At 44.6% G+C, this 23,556-nt stretch overlaps 1 protein-coding gene across 2 annotated transcripts in view; it reads left to right on the top strand.

Annotated features, from left to right (window-relative positions):
• The window catches only part of PAMR1 (peptidase domain containing associated with muscle regeneration 1), a 142,482-nt gene that overhangs the window by 98,593 nt on the left and 20,333 nt on the right, over positions 1–23,556 (top strand). For both annotated transcript variants that reach the window (XM_016123222.2, XM_016123221.2), the window contains 3 exons: positions 10,779–10,893; positions 14,720–14,937; positions 17,440–17,547. In XM_016123222.2, the coding sequence (XP_015978708.2) occupies positions 10,779–10,893; positions 14,720–14,937; positions 17,440–17,547 (441 nt within the window). The remainder of the gene's footprint in view (positions 1–10,778; positions 10,894–14,719; positions 14,938–17,439; positions 17,548–23,556) is intronic.

Genomic DNA, 23,556 nt, shown 5'->3' with positions numbered 1-23,556 from the left:
CCATAGGCAGGTATCAGATCATACGTGGCTTTGTAGGTAAGTAAATGGAGTAAAGAGTTTAGTTATTATTCTGAATGCAGTGAGATACAAAAGAAAAATTAGGGTATCGTTAAGCACTCTGAGAACATAGATAAAAGAACAATGTAATCACAGGGAGTCAGGGTAGGGGAGGTTTTAAATAGGAAGTGATGGTCGAGAGGTGTCTTTGCTCATGTGTCAGCAAAACAGGAAGATACCTAAGTCTGTGTGATTCCAGCCTCCTTGTTCTTAACTGCAGGACTATTTTACCTCCACTGGTGAATTTCCCTGCAAAAGTTCTATCTTCTCTGAACAGTTAGAAGTGAAATCTCTGCTGAGGGCAGAGTGGAAGTGAGGTTGGGGCTTGAGAATTCCAAAGGTTTGGACAGCCATGTGAGGAAGAAGGAAGGGCACCAGCTAGTGATCAGTTAAAGCATGTTCTAGCAAGACTGAGGATGCAGTTGAAGCGGGAACTCCTATGCAGATGATGTAATGAGGGCAGTTGGGAGATACTCTCCAGCAGTGTGGTGGCAGAGATGAATTAAACCAGTCATTTCGTTAATCCAAGAGTTGGCTAACACGTGATTGCCCAGGTTGGGTAGGACATGAAACCAGAAAGAGCCTGGTACAGAGATGATAAGGAGTGGAGATCCAATGAAGTAGAAAGCAACCTTAGGGGTCATAAAGCAGAGGAAAACATAGATGGAAGGGTGTTGCAGTCAGAGAATAGAACTTCTAAGTTGACGCTTAGGGGTGCTACTGATGATAACGTGTTCATGTATATTAGTCAGTTTTTGCTGAGTAACAAACAATCTCAAAAGGACAGATGATTTTCTTTATATGACTCTGTGGGTTGGCCTGGGTTGAACCCCATACTTCAGGGCCCAGGCTAAAGGGGCAGCAGCTACTTGGAGCATGCTCTTCCCAGGGTGAGTTACAGAAGCCAGGCCAAACACATAGGCATATTTAAGGCATCTGCTCATATCACATTTACTCACATTCCAAAAGAAGTCTCATGGCTAAGCCCCCAAATCATTCAACTAGGGAAATATACTTCATCGTAAGGGGCAGGGGTAGAGACGTTCCCTAAGTAATGCTCCAGTCACTCTGTGTGAGTAGGTGGGCTTGTGTAGAGGACAGGGTAGAAAAGAGGAAGAATGTTGTCATGCAGGAGGTTAAGTGGTAAATAGTAACGAGCAAACAGTAACAAGATAGAAGGACAGCAGTTGCTCAGAGAAATCTTGTATGTTTGCCTTTCCAAATAGCACCAATTCAAGTTGTGAGTTTAACTTCAGTGTGAGAGTTGGCTATATATGTGGTCTGATTGGTTGCGTGAGTGTTGGTACCCATGTGTCAAATCACGGCGTTCTCAAGGACAGCAGAACTGGCTCACGGCAGCAGAGTGTTGCCACTAGGCATGCAGGACAGAGGGTCCAGGCCCTCATTCATTAATGCACCTATCCATTCAAAAAATATTTCTTGAATGGATGCTACTAGGGGCTGGACATACAACGATGAGCAAGACATATGTGATCCTTGCCATCTTGGAGCTTCAATTTAGAGGAGAGACAAAAAAAAAAAGTGGAGTGTGGTTATCAATGCTATGAAATAAACAGAATGATGGTCCAATTCGCATCTCATTCTGTGTTAGTTCAGTTATTCAGTTCCATAAGGTTTGTTCTGAAAGTCTCATCCCACACAGTGTATGTTGTATGGTCAAAGTCACAAGCATTTGTAGAGCATTTCTTATGGAGCGCAGGGCTGGTCACCGGGAGAACAATGAGTCCTTGTGAGTTTAGCATCTATCTATGGAAACAGGGCTTGACAGTAAGAAATCAATGTAATGTTATGTTATTAGGCTCTTATTACTTATACCCCATATTGACCTTAAGTAAATGTGAGGGAAATTCAAAGGAAGAAGTAATTCATTTCACTGTTGATTGCCTGCCTCTATTAAGGGGAAGCCAAACACTTGAATGGCCTGTTTATGGCTGGGGCACAGTTCTGGAGCCCCGTGGCAGTGCAAGTCTTCACCCAGTAGATGGCGCCCAAGTGGTCCTTTTAGATCATTTAATTCTAAAGACGGGCTTCCTGCTGAATATCATGTTAGAGCCCTGGCATTTTTTCCTGAGTGCCATATAGAACCTTAGAAGGAAGGAGAAATGCCAGGCAAATGCCAGTCGAATGCCAGTCATAACTGTTTTATATCTGAGTTATAGAGCATTCATACAGAGCACTGAGCAGACATTATAGTAGCTTTATTTGCTCAATGCCCTTGACAATGTTCATGTTCATGTTAACCTAACTTATGACAACCTTAAAATCCATTATGTAATTGATTCATTCGTAACTATTGACAGGTTATATTAACCAAGATAATAGGAGAAGGTGTTAAAGTCACTGAGCCCAGGAAAAGACTTGATTCACGTTTTCTTGCCCAGAAAAGAGTGGTTTGGTAAGCTCAGACTATCCAGCCTAGGGAAAGGATCTGATTCTTTCTTTCCCCAATTTTTTTTTATTTTGAAAGATTTAAATCTACAGAGAATTGAAATAATAGTATATTCATATACCTTTTACCTGGATTCACCACTTACCATTTTCCCATGTCTGGTTTTGTCTCTTTTTTTGTATAATAGACTCATGAATTTAGTTTTTTAATTGTTTCATAATGTTATCATTTTTCATTTAGATGCTAAAATTGTCCTAAAATTGGCCAGTGAGCCCTTTTAAGCAGGCTCTACCATATCATTCTTTAAGCAATTCTTTGATTTTTGGTCCTCCAGGAATATTTCAGGTTCACCTTGATTGTTTATGTCAGGTACTGGAACCAGTCATTTTCCCACAAATCCTGGTTCCTGTGGAGGGGAAAGGCATTGGGTAACTGTGATCTGGGTGCTGGCTGTGAGAGGCGCCAGTATCTAAAATCTAAATCAAGGCTTCCCCTCAAAGCTTCCTACACTGCAAAGTTGACTTAAGAGGAACCACTCTGCTGACCTCTGCAGTGGAGTTTATTCAACTTGGCCTTCAGACCAAGTTCCTGAGCCACCAAACGAGATGAGCAATGAGAGGCACCACACACCGCCCAGGATGCTACACTTCTATCTAGCATAACAGTGATCCCAACCTTTTAGGCTCTGAAGGATCTAAGGGATATAAGAAGGTTAGGAAATCAACCCAGATAAGAGGTTATTTATGGGGAGAGATTATAATAGGCCCTTAATACATTTTATCTTCATAGTCATATTTTGGATAGAGGCAGAGGGGCAGAGGAACTGGCCATAAGCCATGCCCCAAAATGTTTGTGTGGCCAGACTATCAGAGAGGAGCATGATTTGTGCAGGCTTGTCTTTGAGCCATAACTAGGAATGTTCAAGAGTGTGTGTGTGTGTGTGTGTGTGTGTGTGTGTGTGTGTGTAAGAGAGAGAGAGAGAGAGAGAGAGAGAGAGAGAGAGAGAGAGAGAGAGAGAGAGAAAGAGAGAGAGAAGAAGAAGGAGGAGGAGGAGGAGGAGGAGGAGGAGGAGGAGGAGGAGGAGGGAGGGAGGGAGAATTCTTACAAAGCTGTGTGTTATTGACCGATTGAGCTGTCCTTCTGGAGAGTCACTGAAAACTGGCTCATCTTGCTCTGGCCTTTGGTGTCCTGACACTTCCAGGAAAGGAATCATGCTGAACAGGGTCCAAATTGGGATGGAATTATGTTGTAGTTAACAGCAGGGCTTGGAACCAGTAGGACCTGGATTTGAACCTCTACTCCTTCTGGGACTTGGGGCAAAGTTACCCAATCTTCGTAGATCTCAGCTTCCTCATTTAAAAAATAGGGATAATAATAGTGTTCCCTCAGAGGATTTTTGTGAGAGTTAAATAAAATACTGTCTATAAATCCCTTAATTTGGAGTCTGGTACATAGTAAGTGCTCAATAAATGGTGACTGCTGTTCTTATTATCATTAAACCAGAGCCATAAAGTGAACTCTCTGTTTCTTTTTGTTTCTTGGAAAGAAAATCAATGTAGGGCCAGAGAGGAAAAATAATAGAGCAGTATTCCCTAAGGGGCAAGAAAATATATATTGGACACGAGGAGGTAATCTTCCCAGGACAATATTATATGGGAAGTAGCACTTTATATTTTATGTGCTGAAGCTCTAAGACTCCAGAGAATTCATATTTGAACTTCTGCAGAAGATTTTATGTTTTTGAAGAGCTCATCAGTCATTGTTCAGCTTCTGGTTGGCATGTAGAAGGACATTAAAGAGACCTCCTTCCTGCTCAAACAGCAAGAAATCACTTGATAAATCAAAGAAAATTCACAGTTTTCTTTAAAACCATCAAGTATCTGTGAATACAAAATCTAAACAGAGTCAAACTCCAGAGGAATGAATTTTTCCTGAGAGAGCAAGTGATCCAGGATGCTTCATACCTGGAGCCAGCTACTGAGGTTGGGGACAGGGCAGGTAAGAGGGTAGGCCTGCCAGAGAGGGAAGAGGAGCCAAGCAGACTTGCAAGAACCTGTTGGCTGGCCTGTGGAACTCAAATCTCAAGGAGACCCCAGAGCAAAGGCAATCTTCTCCATAAAGTATTCTCTTAAATGAAATTTTGCTGAGCAAGCAACACCTGGGGCAAGATGTGGAAAGCAGAAGATCTTGGGATATTGTCATTTTGCATCTTGCGGTCTCATAGGCTCACAGTTTCCTATTCTTGCAGCTATGGAGGTGCCGGAAGTTGGGTAGGAGGGACTATTGACAATCAAAGATGTTGTTAGGTTCATGGTGCTTGAATTTCAAGACCCTTTTAGAATAATTATAGTCTCAGTCCTGCCTCAAACCAGCTTAATTTCTGATTGGATCAATCTAATTAGTCCCTCATTTCACCTGCCTAATAGAAGAAAGGATATTGCCAATTGAAAGAAAAAAATGTATTTCCTGTTGCGAAGAAGAAAGAGAATAGAGCCTACAGTCAGGAGAAAAATCAGTCAGAAGAAATATACCTTGCATGATCAAATACTGAAATGTCCAGACAAGGACTTTTAAATAACTTTAAAATAAATACAGTAAATGAACTACAGGAAAAGTGAACATAATGGAAGAAGAGATGAGAACTTTCAGGATAGAACTGAAAAGTGTTAAAAACAACCAAATGGAAATCCCAAAACTGAAAACTACACTATCTGAAATTAAAAAAATAAAGATAAAAAAATAATAATTCCATAGAGGAGATTAACATCTGATGGTTACAACAGAAGAAACAATCAGGGAACTTAAACACAGATTTAATAGAAATCAGCCAGACTAAAACAGAGAGAAAAAAGAATGAAATTATTCAGCAATCTAAACTATTCGTACTATATGGTAGTCTAGACCCTGTCTTTTGAGTTGAATTGGCAGCGTTTTCTCAGTGTGCTTTTTATGAAGACCCTAGTGACTTTAAGGAGGAAAGACTTTTTGCGACAGAGTAGCAGATGCAGTTCTTGTTGGGCAACTGTTTCAATTGAATAGACCATTTGCTGCTGCCCAGGTGGGAGAAACCTTAAAAGTGGTTTGATTGGGCAGAGAGATGTTTGGTTAGTCATTCATTCCATTAACATTTAATTGAGCACCTACTCAATGCATATAAGGGTGTGAGCAAGACAGACAAGGTCTCTGCTATAGAACTGTATCACAGGGAGGTAACCATTTAAATAAACAATCATTATAAAGTATCAAATTGATTTGGATTGTAAACCAAATCACAGAGTGAGCTGTGGCATCACTCCTGCCTGGACATCTGACTGTTCCTGATGAAGACCTGAGCCCCTGACAAAAGCCATCGCTTAGCACTTGTTATGAACCGGACATTGTCCCAAGTACCTTTATGTACTAACTCATTAACACTCATCACGGCCATTTTAAAGGTGAGGACACTGGGGCACAGAGGAGCTAAGTAACTTTTCTACTGTCATGCAGCTTATAAGTGGCAGAGCCAGAAGCTGGACCTTAGAGCCCAGTCTCTTTCCTCTATACTAAACCGCCTTTTGATGTGAGAGACACTTGAGTTCCTCACTCCGAATGCCTCTGGGAAGGTTTAGCCTGGTTTGTGGGTCATTCCCATGTTATCATCCAGACCTTTGTTTTGCCACCACTGCCTGGGCCCTTGGGACTAATGGGTTTGGGGCTCTAGCCAACGATGTCAGGAGAGACTCTTGGGGGCCCTAGAGCAGAGGTCAGAGCCCGGGTTGTCCCTGTGATTCTTATGCCAGAATAGTGTCTCAGATCCTGACAGAGCTCAAAAGAAATAACATTAGTTACCATTTATTGAGCATTTTTATGTACCAGACACTATGGTAAGTGCTTTAGGTACAATATCTATCTCATTTAACCCTTAAACAAAGGAAGAAATAGCACCAGGATAGTTGTAGGTGCTACTGTTAGTCTCATTTCCAAATGAGGGGGAATCTGGAGAGTTTATCTGGTCACTTAGTTAGTAAAAAGGCTGAAATGAGATTCTGACCTGGACTTCAGCTTCAAAGGCTGTCCCTAAACCACTGGGAGTCCTGCCTCATGAGTCATCTTTGAAAGAGAAAAAGAATGCAATGCCTCTCTATGTCTGAATGCTTTCTTTAGTACATTTTTCCCTAAGAGGAAAGATTACAGATTGAAAAAGAAAACTGAACCACTTCTCAGAACTATGTCATATCTCTCTCCTGCCCCCTCCCCTCCAGTGCTGGAGATAACAAGACTTCTGTCTCCATGCTGGGGGTGTTCATTTTTGTTGAGAACCTTCCAGCTTTCTTACGAGTTCAGATTAATAAGATTTGCTTTCAGCTCTGTGGAAGCAGGGTCTATCCTGCTCTCTCTCCTTTTTTGACGTGTGCCAGTGGGGAAGGGTGAGTGAGTGGGTTGGAGATGACTGCAAGACTTGAGAGCCCAGCAGACTGTCTGGCTTCTCTGGCAAATTTCCCTACACACACACACGCACACGCACACGCACATGCACGCGTGCTCTCTCTCTCTCTCTCTCTCTCTCTCTCTCTCTCTCTCTCTCTTTCTCTCTCTCTCTCCTTTTCTCCTGCAGCAAGACACTGTGAGGGAATCTGAGCACTGTCTTCTGGGCCCATTGCCTGCCCTGGTCATTCAGACTCAGGACCACCTGCTTGGTTGGCCAGCAGTACTTCCTTGGCGGGGACACTTGGCTGTGTTCACTATTCTGCCCTAGACAGAGAGGTGCAGTTAGTCCGCACTGCACCCAGGTCTGCCCACTCCCCAAGTGGAGGCATGAGTGGAAAGGGAGCTGACGGTGCCCCTTGATGTGGGGAGGGAGTGGGGCTCCTTCCTCCTCTGCCTAATAACCTTCCTCCCCAACTCCCGCCGCGAGCACATTTCTGAGAAGTGGCCTCTTTGTCTCTGGTTGGTTGGATTGTCCCCCATTTTGGAGGGCTCTGCCCTCCCTTCCAGAGTGAGAGAAAGAAAACATCATGAAGAACTGAGATGTCCCACATTTTGGAATCTGGCTCCTTCTGCAGGGACAGCCCCTGGGCTTGCAGGAACAAGTAGCCCAGCATCCCACAAGGCCAGGGCCCAGTGCCCGGATCAGGTTGGGGGCTCTGAGCCATCCTAAGGCTACCTGAGATCCTGGAGCTGCCCAACCAACGCCTGGACGGTCTTGCCAAGGAGACCCGACCGGAACTGGCGTTGGCTCCCCATTGACGTGACGCTGCTGTGTGATCGAGCTTGCATATGCAGGGGAGAAACCTGAAGCGAGCTGGCAGCAGTCACTGCTGGTTCTGACTGGGGTCCCTGCAGGAAGTTTGCTGGGGAAGCTGAGATTTAACACCTTGCAGGCTGGGAAGCTGCCCATCCCTGAGGGGCGCGGGCTGTACAGGAAGGTTTCTTTTTTTGTCTCTCACACCCAATGTATCATTTCCGTAGCTGGGCGGCAGATGGGCAGATGGGGGCGATGAGGAATGTGAGGTGTGCAGGAAGAAGGAACGTGCACTCCAAAAAGCAGGGGGAATGGTAAAGATTCGACATATCTTTTTGGCGGGGGGAGGGTGGAGGCAGGGATGGAAAAATCCTGCTATTCCAAAATGGAGTCGGGGAGGGCTGGGTTAGGAAGCCCCTAAGACAGTTTAGTGTATCAGCCAAGACCCAGCATTTATGCTAAACAGATCCAAGTTCAAATCCTTGTTCTGCCACTGACTAGCACCAGCTAACATTACCGATTTTTCTGTTGAGGGCTTTCTGTGAATAATCTGCTTCGAGTCTCACAAAACCATGTGAAGAAGGTGTCAGGTTTATTCCCATTTGTCTCGGGTTCACCGAGGTTCTGAGAGATGGAGTAACTTGCCCAAGGCCACACAGCCAGGGAAGGTAAAGCTCTCTCAAACCAAGGGCAGTAGGATGCTGAAGTCTCCATTCGTAACCAAGGCTTTATAGCTGAAACAGTGATTTACAGTCTTCTGATTCGCTAGCCGCCTGGCCTTGGAGAAGTCAGCTACTTCTCCCATCCTAGTGTTCTGCATCTGGGAAACAGGGAGATGGATGTCGTTCTAGATTTCTTGTGGTGATTAGATGAGAAAGTATTAATCTTTTAGCCAGTGCCTGGCCTATACTAATATCATTTGTTAATTCCACACCTATTTACAGGGCACCTGTTATATGCCAGGTTCCATTCTAGGTGTACCAGCTAGAAAGGGTCCCAGCTCTACCCAAGGGAGTGAGCAAATAACCTAGATGATTTCAAATAGTGTGTTATGAAGAAAACAAAATACGGTGACAACAGTGACCATGGAAACACAAAGATCTTTCAGCCAGGTGGTTAAGAAAGGCCTCTTTGAAGAAGTGGGAGTTGAGCTTAATTCTCAAAGGAAGGAGATGTGGAGGAAGGTGTGCCTTCTAGGTTAAGGAGACAGCAAGCGCAGGGGCGCTGGGAACAGAAAGGAGGCTGGGGTGGCTGGAGCAGCGTGAGCAAGCGGGCGGGTGGCAGTGGCGACCAGGCAGAGGGCAGCCCTGGGCAGGCGGGCAGGCCCATGAACATCGTAGCAAGGTGTCTGCGTGATGGACGGCCTTTGGAAGGTTGAATCCGGAGAGTCATGTGATCTCGTTGATTTCAAAGTTGGCTTTGGCTGCTGTGTGCAGAATCGAACATTGGGGGACAAGCGTGGATGCAGGGAGACCAGTGCAGTGGCTGGGGTCGTAGAGAGAGATGACAGAGGCTGAGGCTGGACAAGAGTCACACTTGGGACGTGGTGGACGATGCTTCCCATTGGCAGAGAAGAGCAGCAGCAGTAAAACTCCTAAGGAAGAAATGACATGTGCAATGTAGCAGTAGTTTCCACAAAAGTAAAAGCCTCAGGCCTCACAGCTTATCGAAAGCAGAGTTTGGGCTCTTTTCCTAACACTGCAGGACTATTACTGCCGTCGTCTTTCCATGCAGTGGTATCCACTGATATGAATTTTTTTTCCCCAGGAATAGGAATTTATACTCTTTTTCTGGGAGGTGGGGGAGGGGTGGGGTTACTGAATATAACTGCATATCCAGAGTTTATGATGTCAAACTGGATTTCTGTATAGAACTGGCTTAAATAAACTTTTCCTGAAAAGAGACAGTAAATATTTTCATTTTTGTGGGTCATACTGTCTCTTGTAACTACTCAACTCTGCTGTTATCAGCTTGAAAACAACCATAGACAAAGTGTAAAAGAATGAGCATGGCTCTGTTCCAATAAAGCTTTAGATCAGGCAGTGGGCCGGTTGTGGCCTGTGGATCATAGAGTGTCAACTCTGGTCTCAAATTTCATTTACATACATGGCCCAGATAAATTTTTTAAAAAATAAAACCAACTTGAGACATTTCCCCCAAACTCTTTTGTAAAACTAGGGTATATCTTACACACGTGTGCTTTAGTATAAATTATATCTTATTTAATGTGACATAATTTAATGATGACTCACTCCAATGTTTTTCAAATCTTTGGGATTTGCCTTAGGCAATTTAGGGGACCAAGGTGATAGTGAAGACGGAGGGCTTTGGGCTCCTGCCTCTGCTTCAACCAAGGGCCCTTTGGACCCATATTTTTATCGGTGGTCTTCATAAGAATTTGAGAAAAAAAAAGGGTTGGAAGCTAGAAGAAAATTGAAACCCTCTGATCTGGTCCAGCTGGTTGGAGATCATGTCCCTCTTCCAGTGGCATGCACTAGGGAGGCATTCATTACATATTTGCTCATAGAACAAATGAACATGTAAATTTTCTAAACTGGATGAAGGGGGATCGGGAAAGAGTTGCTTTGGGGTTCTATTTGTGGGGTAGAGAATGTGTCAGGAATACAGACCAAATGGTCTTGTGCAGATGTAGACTCTAGACAAAGGCAGCAATGTCCTGCATAGAGCTGTGGAGAAGGTCTGCTTTCTGAGCCTTGGAAGGTAGAGGCAGCAGGCCGGCACATGGCAGTCCTGGAGAAGCAAGATGATAGAATGGCTTGGACTCTACATGCAGACACAGTTAGGTTTGAATCTCTGCTCTGTCACTTAGGAGCTAGGCAAGCTATTGAACTTTCAGGTTATCTATTTTCCTAGCTGGAAAACTGGAATGAAACCACTTCCTTTTCCAAGCTATTGGGTGGATTAAATGAATTAACCTATGTAAACTACCTAGCACATTGCCAAACACTTGAGAAATAGTAATCTCCTCCGTTCTGTTCTCAGGGGTGTGGGATGAGATCAGGGGCTCTTGGAGGCCTACCATCTTTTCCTGTTGACTCTAATTTCCATGCCCCAATCTTCTCTTCTCAGGATGTGGCCAGGTTATGCGAGCCTCGAAGGGACAGATTTTGCTGGAGAGCTACCCGCTAAATGCTCACTGCGAATGGACCATTCACGCCAAGCCTGGGTTTATTATCCAGCTGAGGTAAGGGGCAGGGGTCAGACTTAGGGAGTCTGAGGTTATGACAAAACACAGTAACAAGACCAGGGCACTGGATCCTAGTGACTCAGGACCAACCATCAACGCTTTATCCTTAAAAGCGAAAAATACATTTTGGAGTCTTTTTCTTTACCGCTCAGTGATTCCAGGTGGGATTTGGCATGGTCAAAACTTCAACCATTGACATGTTTGTCACCCCAGAACAGTGGGGCTCCGATGATTTTGACCCAAGGTACTGAGAGCAATCCACCTGTGTCTTCCTATTCTCCCAGTACTGAGCTGGGTTCTGTGGGAAGGGAGTGAAGAAATGAAAGGCACAGATCACAAATTCAAAAGTTTACACTCTAGATTGGGGTTTGTGCTCCTCACACACAGCTGCTTCTACTGTTCTGCTCAGGAAACAATCACCACTGCAACAAATTAACCAATTCTCTCACTTGTGTAGAAGGTAAATCGTTTCTTCTGTGGCAGCATTTCATGTCTAATTCATGGCATAGTCCAAAATGTAGGTCCAGTTTTGTCCTGATTATGGATAAGTAACACAAGAGAGTCCTGTTTTGTGAGAACTGTTCCCTGCTGTGCCCTAGTGCCTGGATCAGTACGTGGCACACACTGGAGATGCTTGATAGATACTCATTGCATAAATAACTGTTGAAAGAACTGCTCTCTGCCTCCAATGTATCTCCTCTCTCCTGGCAAACCCTTCTCTAGGGAGGCAGAGACTCACTCACTCACCCCCTGGGGTGTCTAGGGACATTGTTCACTTAACTAGTAAGGAGGTTGGTGGTGATGGAAATTTCTAATCTTCTAGGGCACAGACTTTCAATAAATATTTTCTGGATGAACCAGGCACCCAGAAGTGCCACATGCCAGCAGGTACCATGAATGTCTCCCCGTCCTCCTGGAGAGGCAGCGTTATACCTCGCATTGGAAAGATCCAGCAAAACAGGACCCTGTCTCAATTCTCATCAAAACTGGTCCTCGGTAGCTGGTGCTCCCACTTCCTGAGGACCTGGGATTGGGAGTCAGGCTCATTAATTGGGCTTTCCTGGAGGAAGGTTAGCTCGAGGCACAAGTGAGGGGCCACGCTGTTCCATTTCATGCGCTCCATGCTGGGTCTGCCAGGGGTGACGAGGGCAGGTGTTAAATGCCACGTGTCAGTATTTCAACAACTCAGGGACTAGGCCGTAGTGTCTTCTCAGGGGCCTCTGAAGAGTTTCTCTAAGATTTAGAATGCAAAAAAAAAAAAAAAAAAGCCTCCTCCCCTGAACAAAAATCCGGAGTGGTGGGAGGGATCAAGAAGCACATCATCGGCCTAGGAGAGGGTCCCAGGGAGGCTTGGAAATAAATTTCTTTCCCTCTAGTTGAACCTGCACTTGATGGCCGGGGTGAGTAATAATGATGGAAACACTCTGGAGCACATGCACAGTGCTCAGCCCGAAAGCTGAGCCGTCGTCCCCGATGCCCCTTTTCTGTCACCTGCCACAGCCGGGATACCACGAAGTCTGTTTTTGTGAACTGATCTGAAGTCGATCCACATCTGCCTTCATTGGCACCGTCCTACTTCCAACCGCCGCCACATCTTACGCGGCTTCTCTCGCGGCCTCCCACGTGGCTTTCCTGCTTCCACTCTCGCCAGCTCTGTAATCTGCTCTCTTCCAAGAGACTAGGTGACCTTTTTAAAATCCTAAATCAAGTCCTTATTCAGTTGCTGAAACCTTCTGGTGGCTTCCTATTGAGCTTGGAGTAAAATCCAGACTTCTCATCATGCAGGATCTGGCTCCTGCTCTCCTCACTGACCTCGATTCATACCACTGTCTCCTTTACTCACCACCTTGCAGCACCTCTGACCTTTCAGTTCCTCAAACATGCCAAGCTCATTGCTGCCTCGGGACCTTTGCACCTGCAGACTCCCCTGCCTGCACTGCTCTTCCCCATGACCTTCACTTTGGCTAGCTGAATTCTATCATGTAAGTGTCTGCCCCAATATCATGTCCATAGAGAAGTCTTCCTTGACCATGTTGTATAAAAAGCTTACCCTCCTTAGTCATTCTTTATGCCCTCACCTGGTTTTTTTTTTTTCATAGCACTTAACATTGTCTAAAATTTCCTTGTTTTCTGGTTTCCTTGGTTATTGCCTGTCCTCCAAATGAGAACTCGTCTCCGTGAGGGCAGGCACTGTGTCTAGCTGGGTCACGGCTGTACTTTCAGCACCAAGAACAGCGTCTGACACAGAGCAGACCTGCCACCAATGTGTTCAATAAGTGAATGAACGAATGAATGTATAAATGTAAATACATGTTATAATGTCTTATATTTTGGTTCAGGAAAAAAGCTGGGGTCTCTGTGGGAGTGGTGGCCTTGTCCCCTCTCCTCCCGTTTACAGACATAGATACCCAAACCCGGGAAGGAATGGATCACTCAAGGCCCACCGTAAGTTAGTGGTGGCATCTGGATGGGAAGTCAGGTCCTTAGATGTTAATCAAAGTGTGATTAATAGGTGTTATACTCTATTACAGAAGGTTTTCTTTTTTTAAATAAAAATTTTGTTAAACACTGGTGACAATGTTACTGGTTTCTTTTTTTAATATGACCTTTAAGAGCATTTAAAATATACCGATTGTCCCTCTGTTCCACTGTTCTCCAATTCTGGGACTTGAGGTTTTTACCCCAAGTGGTAAAAACTTTTCAGGTGGCAGTTCTGAGCTTTGCTGTCTATGCCAACTTCTCCAGAATGTGAGGGAGACGGTCCAGATAAATAGTTTGTGAACTCGACACACAGGCATTCCTTGGGAGTCTTCCGAAAAATATGTTATCTATCTTGTCCCAGCATGTGGCTTGCCTCTTTTCTTGTTTTTTTTTTTTTTTCTTTTCTTTTCTTTTCTTTTTTTTTTGGAATTGGAAGTTTAGGGTCATTACTGCTTTTTTTTCCATCTGATTTATCCCAGTATTTCCAAACTCAAGATTCCTTTTAGGTAATCCCATTCATCAGATCTCTCCCAATTCTGAAATTCTGGTGTGGTGCTGCTATTTCTTCTCTTTGGGGCAAGAATTATTGTTACCAAGAGGATAATTTCCTTCTCATCTTTTCACCAAACAGAAGCATGTGCACAGTTTTTTCCTTTATTTAGTCTGGCAAGACAACATATGATTTTTCCATTCTCCATTCGTAAAATTACAATATAGTATCCATTCGGTCATCTATTCAGCACTTACTTTGTATCTCTGTACTCCAGGCACTGTGTTAGGCACAGCAGAATAAGACAGATGACCCACTTCTCTCTGTAAGGTATTTGCAGGCTGATGGAGGAAAGAGGCATGTGCGCGTGTGTGCGTGCATGCGTGTACACACACACACACGCATGCGCGCCTACTCTTAAAGTCAAGGAGATTAAAATGAGGAATGAAAATTTGTGTGCATGCGATGAAGAAAACAAGGGATCTCCTTTCAGAAGATTCGGCAGGGAAACCTCTTTGAGGAGGGAGTATTTAAGCTGCCCTGAGGATAGGAGGGACCCAGCCACGCAGCCTGGGAGGAGAAGTGCCCTCTGGAAGAGGAGCCAGCACGTGCAGAGGTCCTCTGCATGGACTGTGGCATCCCTTCCCCTGGGAAGGCTCTGCGTGTGCACACACCCCTCCACTAAAGGAAATTCATCTAACCACGAGTCCCCCAGGACCATTTTCCTATCAGATCGGTCCAGTGGCACCACTCTTCCAGAGACCTGTTCATCATCTGGCCCTGAACTTGCCCAGGGGGTTCAGTACTCTCCAGAACTCACCTATTCCCTGCCGTTACCCTCTCCACCCACAGGTTTGTCATGTTGAGCCTGGAGTTTGACTACATGTGTCAGTATGACTATGTTGAGGTCCGTGATGGGGACAACAATGATGGCCAGATCATCAAGCGTTTCTGTGGCAACGAGCGGCCAGCTCCCATCCGAAGCATGGGCTCCTCACTCCACGTCCTCTTCCATTCAGATGGCTCCAAGAATTTCGATGGCTTTCATGCCGTGTTTGAGGAGATCACAGGTAAACGCCATGGAGACAAATGTAGCATTTAGTGGCTGTGCTCCAGACAAACATCTCCCTTCTGTGCGCCATCCCCGTCTCTGCTCAGCCTTATTAAAACCCAGTGTGTGAGTTCTCAGAAGAACTTGAACATTGAGAAAGAGAAGAGAAATGGCAAGGTATATTTCAGAAGTGCTCCTCAGAACCAGAACGAGGAGTTATTATCTGCCTGGTAGAAATGCTGGAGCACAGAGAGGCTGGGTAATTTGTCTAAGGCCACACAGCTGCGGGAATAGGACTAGAGATTTATGCACAAGCAGCCTGGCTGGGGAGCTTACTCTAGGGGCCTCTCGTGGTTGAGATGGTTAGCTTTGGCTCTCTGGCAGGTTTAGCCGTGTGACCTGGGGTAAATTGTTCTGCATCTCTGGGCCTAATTTCCTAATTAGTGAAAAAAGGGAATAATCATAGATCCTGCTCCATTAAGGAGGCTCTGGAAGACAGAAAGATGAAGAGCTGAGCTCAGCATCTGGTACACAGGAAGCTCTCAAAAGCCGCCCTATGCCAGGCATGTCCTGAGCCTCCCTTTGTCATCGCAAGGAGGCAGGCATGCAGACTCAAGACAAAATGGGTACTAAAAGTCTTAAACTACAATGGTAAATGCCCTTCTTTATGAGTAACGCTAAGCCCGACTTTGCCTCCTGCCCCATTCATGTTAGGAAGTAGGATTTGACCGAAAGGAACGAAGCACGCATTCCTGAGGACCCAACAATCCAGCTCTCCTTGTTCTGCGATTAGATTGCATCAGGTTTTGCAAAATAAGCTCAGGTTCATTTTGTTTAAATACCGAATTTAAAAACAGAAATCAAAATGGCCCTTTAATCATTAAGGTTTCCTTCCGGAAGGTATGATACAAAAGTCTCGGGGAGGGAGGTGGGTGGCAGTGGCATCGGTCTTTGTTCGGCCCTGTCCTTTCAGCAAGACCAGTGGTGACCTTCCCACCCCAAGCTACCCCTCCCTAGGTGAGCTCTCAGCAGTTGCTCCTTAAAATCTGTGTGCTTGCCTCCTTGCGAGGGTGGCCCATGCCGAGCTGTGCAGGGCCTGGGCATGGCTGGCCAGTTCTCAATGCTTTGCTGCTGTGGAGTGGTCTGCCTGAGGCTGAATCCTCACCCCTTGGTGATACTCTGCAGGCTGAGGCTGAGCGGGTCACACTCGAGACACATCTGCGGGTATTTATGGCAGTCAGCAAGAACAGTGGTGGCTCACCAGCTTGTGACCCTGTGACCAAAGGGAGAGTCAGGAGAATTTCTTCCTCCTCTAAAGTGGCAACTCAGCTTCCCCAGGAGAACGTTGGGAAACGCTGGCCTGTGTTGTCAGATAGACAGACAGTAGCACTTACTGCTCTTCAAACACCCCGTCTGTCCACTGCATTCAAGGTACTCCCTGTGGCTAAAGTCACCCCCCACCTCTGCACATCAAATTCCAAACTTCAGGGCCATATCAGACTTCTCCTCTGCTAAACCTTTTCTCTTGTTCCAGCGGGGCTGTAGCTTTGCCCTTTTTTGAACATCTTGTAACACTTTCTTCTCTTTTCCGACACTAACTGAATTTTGCCTCAAGTTATAGTCATTGTATACTTTGCTTCAAAAAGCTTTGATCTGGTAGGTAGGCTCTCTGTTCATCTTTGTATCTCTCCTGTGCCTTACACAGAGCACTCAAGATAGGTTTGTCAAATTACGTCGAGTGATATATTTGTACACTAGGGTAAATGAACATTGGATTGGTGGATAACGAGGAGACTTGCTTTCAAAAGTGTTTGCTGTGGAAAAATGGTCCCTAAGACACTGTAAAATACAGATTTTGAGGTCAAGTGAGCTCGAGAAAGTTGGAAGCCTTCTGTGCATTCTTAGAAATCCGCAATGCATTCTAGGGCATGGACTATTCTGAGAAGTTGTGCAGAAGAGCAATCTAGTTAATTATCGTATTACATCAGCAGTGTTTCCCCCACTACATTCGAGCCCACAACTCTCAACATCTCCAGGGACTACTTTTTTGCAGAACGCGTATTTGAAAATTTTGAGTATGCTTCCAATGGTGTCGTAAAGAGCGTCTTCCACTTTCTTTCCGCCAGTACCCAAGATGCTGAGCTTCCTCGAAAAAGATGATCTAAAGCTACCCAAGGCTGAGTCTCTCCCCTGGAGTCTCTATGGGTAGATGAAAGCATGCTTCTGCTTCAGTCATGGTGTGTGCCTGTTTGTATGGGAGTTAGGCTCTTTAGAGTGTACATGTCTGGAGCAGACTTTTGGGGCCTTCGAAAATATAAATAACATCAGCAGCATTTGGCAGTTAATGAGTACTTGTTTTAGGCGTTCTCAAACAATGGTAGCATGAATTTAATGAAAGGAGTAAAAAAGAAAAATCACAAGACTTTAATACACAAGGGAAAGTCTCTGGTCAAGGCTCTAGGCTTGAAGAAATGGACTCAGCACACAGCAGCACTGAGAGAAATTGCCTTTTCTCTTTTAGCATGTTCCTCGTCCCCTTGTTTCCATGATGGCACTTGTCTCCTGGACCAAACTGGATTCTACAAATGTGCCTGCCTGGCAGGCTACACCGGGCAGCACTGTGAGAATCGTGAGTATGCCTCAAGGGTGGGAGTTAAGATGTCATGTGGGGTTACCGTGGAGAGCTTGCTGGGTATATTGTTTCCTGGTGTCTGGGTTGGTCTGTTCAAGATGGCGCATAATAGGGACACTCCCATCGAGTGGATCTCAGGAAGGCCGAGCGGCCTCTAAGTCAGGATGTCTGGTACCACCCAGCTTCACCCATTGACAACTCCAGCCCTTCTTTGCTGCAGATAGCTCTCAGTGGCTCAAATCATTCAGAGCTCAAATCATTCAGAGCTCAAAAATATTGAGAAAGTTCAACAGTAGAAAGCCACCAGCCTAAACCCTCCTGTGGCTCAGTCTGAACTCCCTGCCCATCCCCACAACTGATTTCTAGCTTGTTCCACAGCATCGTTCAGACTCCAGTGTGGTGCTGTGCAGCCAGTATCCGTACACAGTTATGTAGAATGACCATGAGCCCCAGGCCCCAGGGACAGTCCTAGTTTATGCATTTTGTCAGGGAATAATTATTGACAGCATGCTTTTTCATAGTCAGAAGTTTCCTGAATTAGATGGCAAATCACATGATCACCTGCAAACATGGGACCAGGTTAAGTGAGTCACAGCCAAGCAAACCAATGGTTTTTGAGGGACTGCTGTGTACTGTGTTCTGTGGAAATGCAGGTAAAAGCCTATCTTATTTTTCACTAAAGGAGCTGATCCCGAATTAGTGCAGTAAGGCCCATGCTTCTTTAGTGGTTCTCGAGCAGGCCTGGAGTGAGAGAGAGTTCTGGAAGGTGGCACAGAACAGAGGAATCAGAGGAAAGAAATCTTCCAACTAAGGATTTCCATGGCCATTGAGGCTCTAGGACAGCTCTCCTTCTGCTGTCACCACTCGAGTCCCCCATCACCTCTTGCATGAGCCATATCCTGGCTGTCCCATGGACTCACCCAAGTTCTCTAGTTCTTGCAGACAGAAGTCAAAAACAGAACTCTAGTAACCCTTAGTCACCTGGGGTCAACCAAACAGCAGGAAGAAGAGGAAACTAACTCAAAGAAATGACTCGCTCCAAAGCACACAGGAGTTTCTAATTCTTGTTTTTGAAAGGCAGGGCAGAATTCTCTGCTATTAGATTCAAACTTCAGCCATAGAGGGAAAGAAACTCACACCTGCTGAGTCTAAGCATGTGTCTGACGGAGCACCTGCCCTTGGGAAGAGTACGTGCCAACCACTGCATATGGTGGCAGCAGGGCTGTCCAGCCAAGGTGTGGTGCCCAGGACTGTGCCTTTAGCAGAGAACTTCAACGTTATGACCATAAATAATTTATTAAGAGTCTCCGCTAACCGAGCCCCTGCTTATGACATGTGTCCTAACAGAAGTGTAAGACCTAAAACAGGGGTCCCGGACTGCAGCTATCAGCATGGAATGAGCTGTATAGAAGAACAAGAATCAAAATTTGGGGGAAAGCAAAGGAGGACAGAGAATGACCGAGGCCGGGTTTTTCGAAGTGGATTCTGAGATGTGAATGTGTGTGCAGGTGATGTATTAAGGGCATACCACCAGGAGGATCTGTTAAAGGAATGAGGAAGCTGGGCTGGGAAGAGAAGGGAGCAAGGCGAGATTTCAGGCAAAATCCCAGCCTCGGTGTCAACCACCAGTGAGGAATGGAATGTAAATTACATCTCAGAGAGTGTCCTGGCTTTAAAGCAAGAGAGCTGGGCTTTTATACCCCACTGCAGTCCGTGACTGGCTGAAGGCTGCCCTGGGCGAGTAGGAGGACACACCTGACTCTCTGTGCTCGTGGGCCCGTGGTTCCCGGAACCCTTGAGAAGTCGGAGAGATGGTAGGTGCCGTCCATTGGAAGTAAAACAGTGTAGACTTGGGGTGGGGAGGGGAATGGGGCCCCCAGAAAGAATGAAAAGGTATCTGAGGGCAGAGCACCAATAGCGCTCTTCCAGTCACTTATCATTAGCATGCACAGGTACTTTGGGGTCGTCCTATAAAGGGCCTGGTCTGACAGCATTCTATAAAGTCCATACATTTTTCAGTCAATTTCATGAATTTTCCTTGCAAACAATGCAGATGGAAGTCATGATTTCAGTAGTGTGTCCTTGAGCATCCTTGAGTGTCTTTGGATGTTCTACTAAGAGCATCCCTTGCTTTTGGTTTGGCACAGCTGACCTGAGTGTGAATATGCCAGATACTTAGAAAATGAAGTCCTGCTTCGTGGCTCCTGTCTTATTTGAGCTGTATTGTTGTACAGGCAAAGAAAAGAAAGTTTGTTTTCTTTTTGTTTCAAGTATTTGTTTGTAGAGTGACTCTGGAGTCTTTACAATGGCAAGTCCTGAGCTTTACTCTTTAGATCCAGAGGGAGAAACAAAAAAAAAAAAAAAAAGAGGAGGTTTAATTTCTTGATGAAGTAACTGCACAATTAGGCCTTCAATAAACAAAAGGTAAAATTGTATAGAAGTAAAACATCACTGAATAAAGTAAAATGCCTTTAAGAAGCTGACTCAAATCAAGGAGGAAAAAGAAATGGGTCCAAAAGTTGTGACTAAAACATTTATGGATAGTTTATGAGCCAGAAATAGACTTTTCAACATTGTCTTTCTTTCAGAAAAACAAAGCAAACATAATAGGAAAGAATGTAAGTTATGTTTATTATGAACTGATTCATAGCTTCATTCAAAAACTGTCTCAAATCAATTTCAGTCGCAAAATACCAGCGTAGATAAACAAGAGAATTCTCCCCAGCCACTTTTCAAAATGTTGTTCAAAGCCCATAATTCTCTTAGCTCCCTGTTGAAGGTTGTAACTGTGTGGTAGACATCTGATATGTCATTTGCTGGCTGACATCAATGTAGGGGCCAAACATTTGATTATTTTCTTTAAGATTTAGGCTTGTTTTTCTTTCTAGAAGACTTGGCAATAGGAAACATCATAAAAATTGGCTATGGAAGTTTGCCTTGTAATTTCTCAAGAAGTCTCAACTATTTACTAGAGCAGTCTATCATCTAGAAAAAGAACATAGAAAAAAAAAACTTTTTTGTTTTCCACATGAGTATATCAATGAACTGGGAAAATCTCCCTAGAGGAAATTCTTTCAAAATTAACAAGAAATCCAAGCATTCTGGGATTCTCCAAACTCTGAAGTGCATGCCCAAATTGGACTAGACACTTGTTTTAAGAAATGGGTTTAAAAAAAATTAAAGCAAATATTAATAACAATTCCATCTTTTACTTATGTAGTGCCAAATCCAATAAGGGGGATCTGCTTTATAGCCACTGCTTCAATGACCAGTCCTAAAGGCTTTGCGGAAAAGTAGATGCTCCTTCGAGCAGGTGAAGGATTTGAAGCATAGGGTGCAATACACTAGTCCTCACCCAGCTCAAAACTAGAGGCTAGAATTCCACGTTTCCCGTGTCATTCACGGTCTCTCAGACAGTTGTCACTGCAGGGCTTGGTGAGACTCTACAGGATTAACTGATGTGCTCTCCTTATACCATCATGTCTCATTATCGAGTCCTCTCAAAGGACTTCCCTTTCCAGGTAAAGCCCACCCATCACTCTTTTCCAGAGAAAATCCCCGGGATGTAAAGTACAGCATAGGGAATATAGCTAGTAATATTGTCATCATTATTTATGGTGCCAGGCGGGTACTCGCCTTATTGGGGGGAATCACTTCATAAATTATGTAAATGTCTAACTACTGTGCTGTATACACAAAACTAATATAAAGTAATATTGAATGTCAAATATAATTTAAAAATAAGAAAAAAACAACCTAAAAACAAACAAACCAAAAAAACCCAAAGAGAATCCTGATAGATTATCTCTTGAAATAAGCTATTCTCTTTATTTTCTTTGTATATGAGTATGTTCATGAGTGGGAGTGGAATAGTAAGAGATTTCCTTTTTAATTACAGAAGAAAATATATATTTATGAAAATAAGCAGAACAGAGGCATGTAAAATAAAAAGAGTATTGTTTTTCTTGACCATTTTTGGGTCCCAGCAGTTAACAACTTAGTGTCCTTCCAGACGCTTTTCTAGCGTGTGCAAACCTAAGTTGTCTATCATTATTTTAAACCATTAGTTCCCACTGGGGGCAGTTTTGTCCCCAACTCCCACCCCCAGGGGACTTCTGGCAGTGTCTGAAAACGCCGTTGGTTGTCATAATTGCAGGGAAGGTTGTTGCTACTGGAATTTAGTGGGTGGAGGTCAGGGTGGCTGCGAAGCGGTCTGCAGCGCACAGCACGGCCCTCACAGCGAAGAGCTACCGCTCAAATGCCAGTCGAGCCAACGCTGAGAAACCCTGTTTTAAAGAAAAGTAGATTAAAGTCCACATACGATTTTTCAACTTGTTGTTTTTGGTTCCCATATCATGGATATTTTTTCCAGATGAGTCCATGTTGGGCCACCTCTTTTGAAAAAAAACCCGTTGCTGCATATTCCATTGTCTGCCTGTAGATACAATCATATATTCAAAGAATCCCTTAAGATGGACTTGTTATCATATTTAACTTTTTGCTGTTAGGATTGCTGCAGTGACTATTCTAACATCTATTTCTTGTTTCACATGTGGAGGGATTTTTGTAAGATAAACTCCTAGGCGTTGAACTCTTAGTTCAAAGTGTACCCGTTTAAACTTTTGAGAACTGATGGCAAAATGGTCACTGAAAAGTTTTACCGATTTATACAATGAGCCGTTATAAACACTGGTCCTCAAAAGAAGAATTAGAACTTGCATTTCCGGAAACTAGGGTCAAGCTGCAGATGGATCGATTTTCAAACCAATTCCATGAGTCTGAGGGAAGATTTCTCTCTCAGACTCTTTGGGGCAGTAGATAAAGAGTAAGAAACAAACAGGCAGGTTGGCCTAGTTTGGTTGGTGAGAGGCTGTGAGAGCCCCAAACACAGTTTTTAAGTGCTGCCGCCCTTGGCTTCCCTTTAAATTGTTTCCCAAGAAAGAACAACTTTCCCCTGATCCCAGGTGACCTTCTCTAAGAGCAAAAAAAAAAAAAAAAAAAAAAAGGAGTGGCCTCCCCTTCAACTTTTAAGGAGCCAAGCTAGCCTCCTGCCAGCACCCTTAGTGACCCCAACCTCCTTGGGCCACCATGTAAGAAACTGGGGCCCCTTTTTCCCTCTGAAGTTTCCTGTTTCTTTGTATGGAACACAAGGACACAATAAGTTCTCGAGTAAATGGTCGGAATCTTGTTTTGAAAAAGTGGAGAGACAGAGGGACTCATTGCCCTGCTCCAATTTCCATGTTGCCTTTGTTCCTCTGGCCCAGTTGACGATGCTGGGGTTCCCCCCTGCATCCTAATGAAGGACGATGAAACGGGCTAAATCTTGGGGCACAGAGCTCACACGGCAGGCTCTGACGCGCCTTTGAACACAACAAATCGGCTTCCACCAATTAGAGAAAAATGGTGCATCTGGATTCATTTGGTCTTGGAGCATCAGAAGGTTTCTAGCCTGTCCCGAGGGCTGGGAAGAAAAGAGCCTACGATGAGAGGCACACTTTATACTTGAGCTTCAAAGGGGCAACCCGTGCTTCTCGTCAGAATAAGCAGTTAGGAACTTTGTGGTTTTCATGGAAACGTTACCACTAACGCATTCAGAATGTGCTGAGACCCCCAGAGGGTCGCAGTCACCTCTTGCATCACAGATAAATAATATCTCGGGGACTTGGCGGGATTAATGCAAGTCATTCTAAGATCTCTCAGGTGAGGCATTGTCAAAATGGAATTGTTTACTGGCTTTTTTTGTTCTAGAGTCCTTTCTTTTCCTTAACACATGAAAGACAGGTGCACCTTTGTCCATCGTCGGGGGAAGAGCTTGGACCTATAGTCAGAAAGACCTTGGTTTAACTCTGAACTTGTAATGTACCAGGCAGTTGGCCCTTGAACAAGTCATTTAACTCCCAAGAGCCTCATTTTTAAGGTTCAGGAAAATAATACCAAATATACCTTGGAATGTTTGCAAGGATAGAATGAAATAATCCACATAAGCCACTGAGTTGGATAATAGGA

Source organism: Rousettus aegyptiacus, unplaced genomic scaffold (assembly GCF_014176215.1).
Source record: "Rousettus aegyptiacus isolate mRouAeg1 unplaced genomic scaffold, mRouAeg1.p scaffold_m13_p_5, whole genome shotgun sequence".
In the NCBI taxonomy this organism is placed as follows: Eukaryota; Metazoa; Chordata; class Mammalia; order Chiroptera; family Pteropodidae; genus Rousettus; species Rousettus aegyptiacus.
This window is presented reverse-complemented; position numbering and strand designations above follow the sequence as displayed.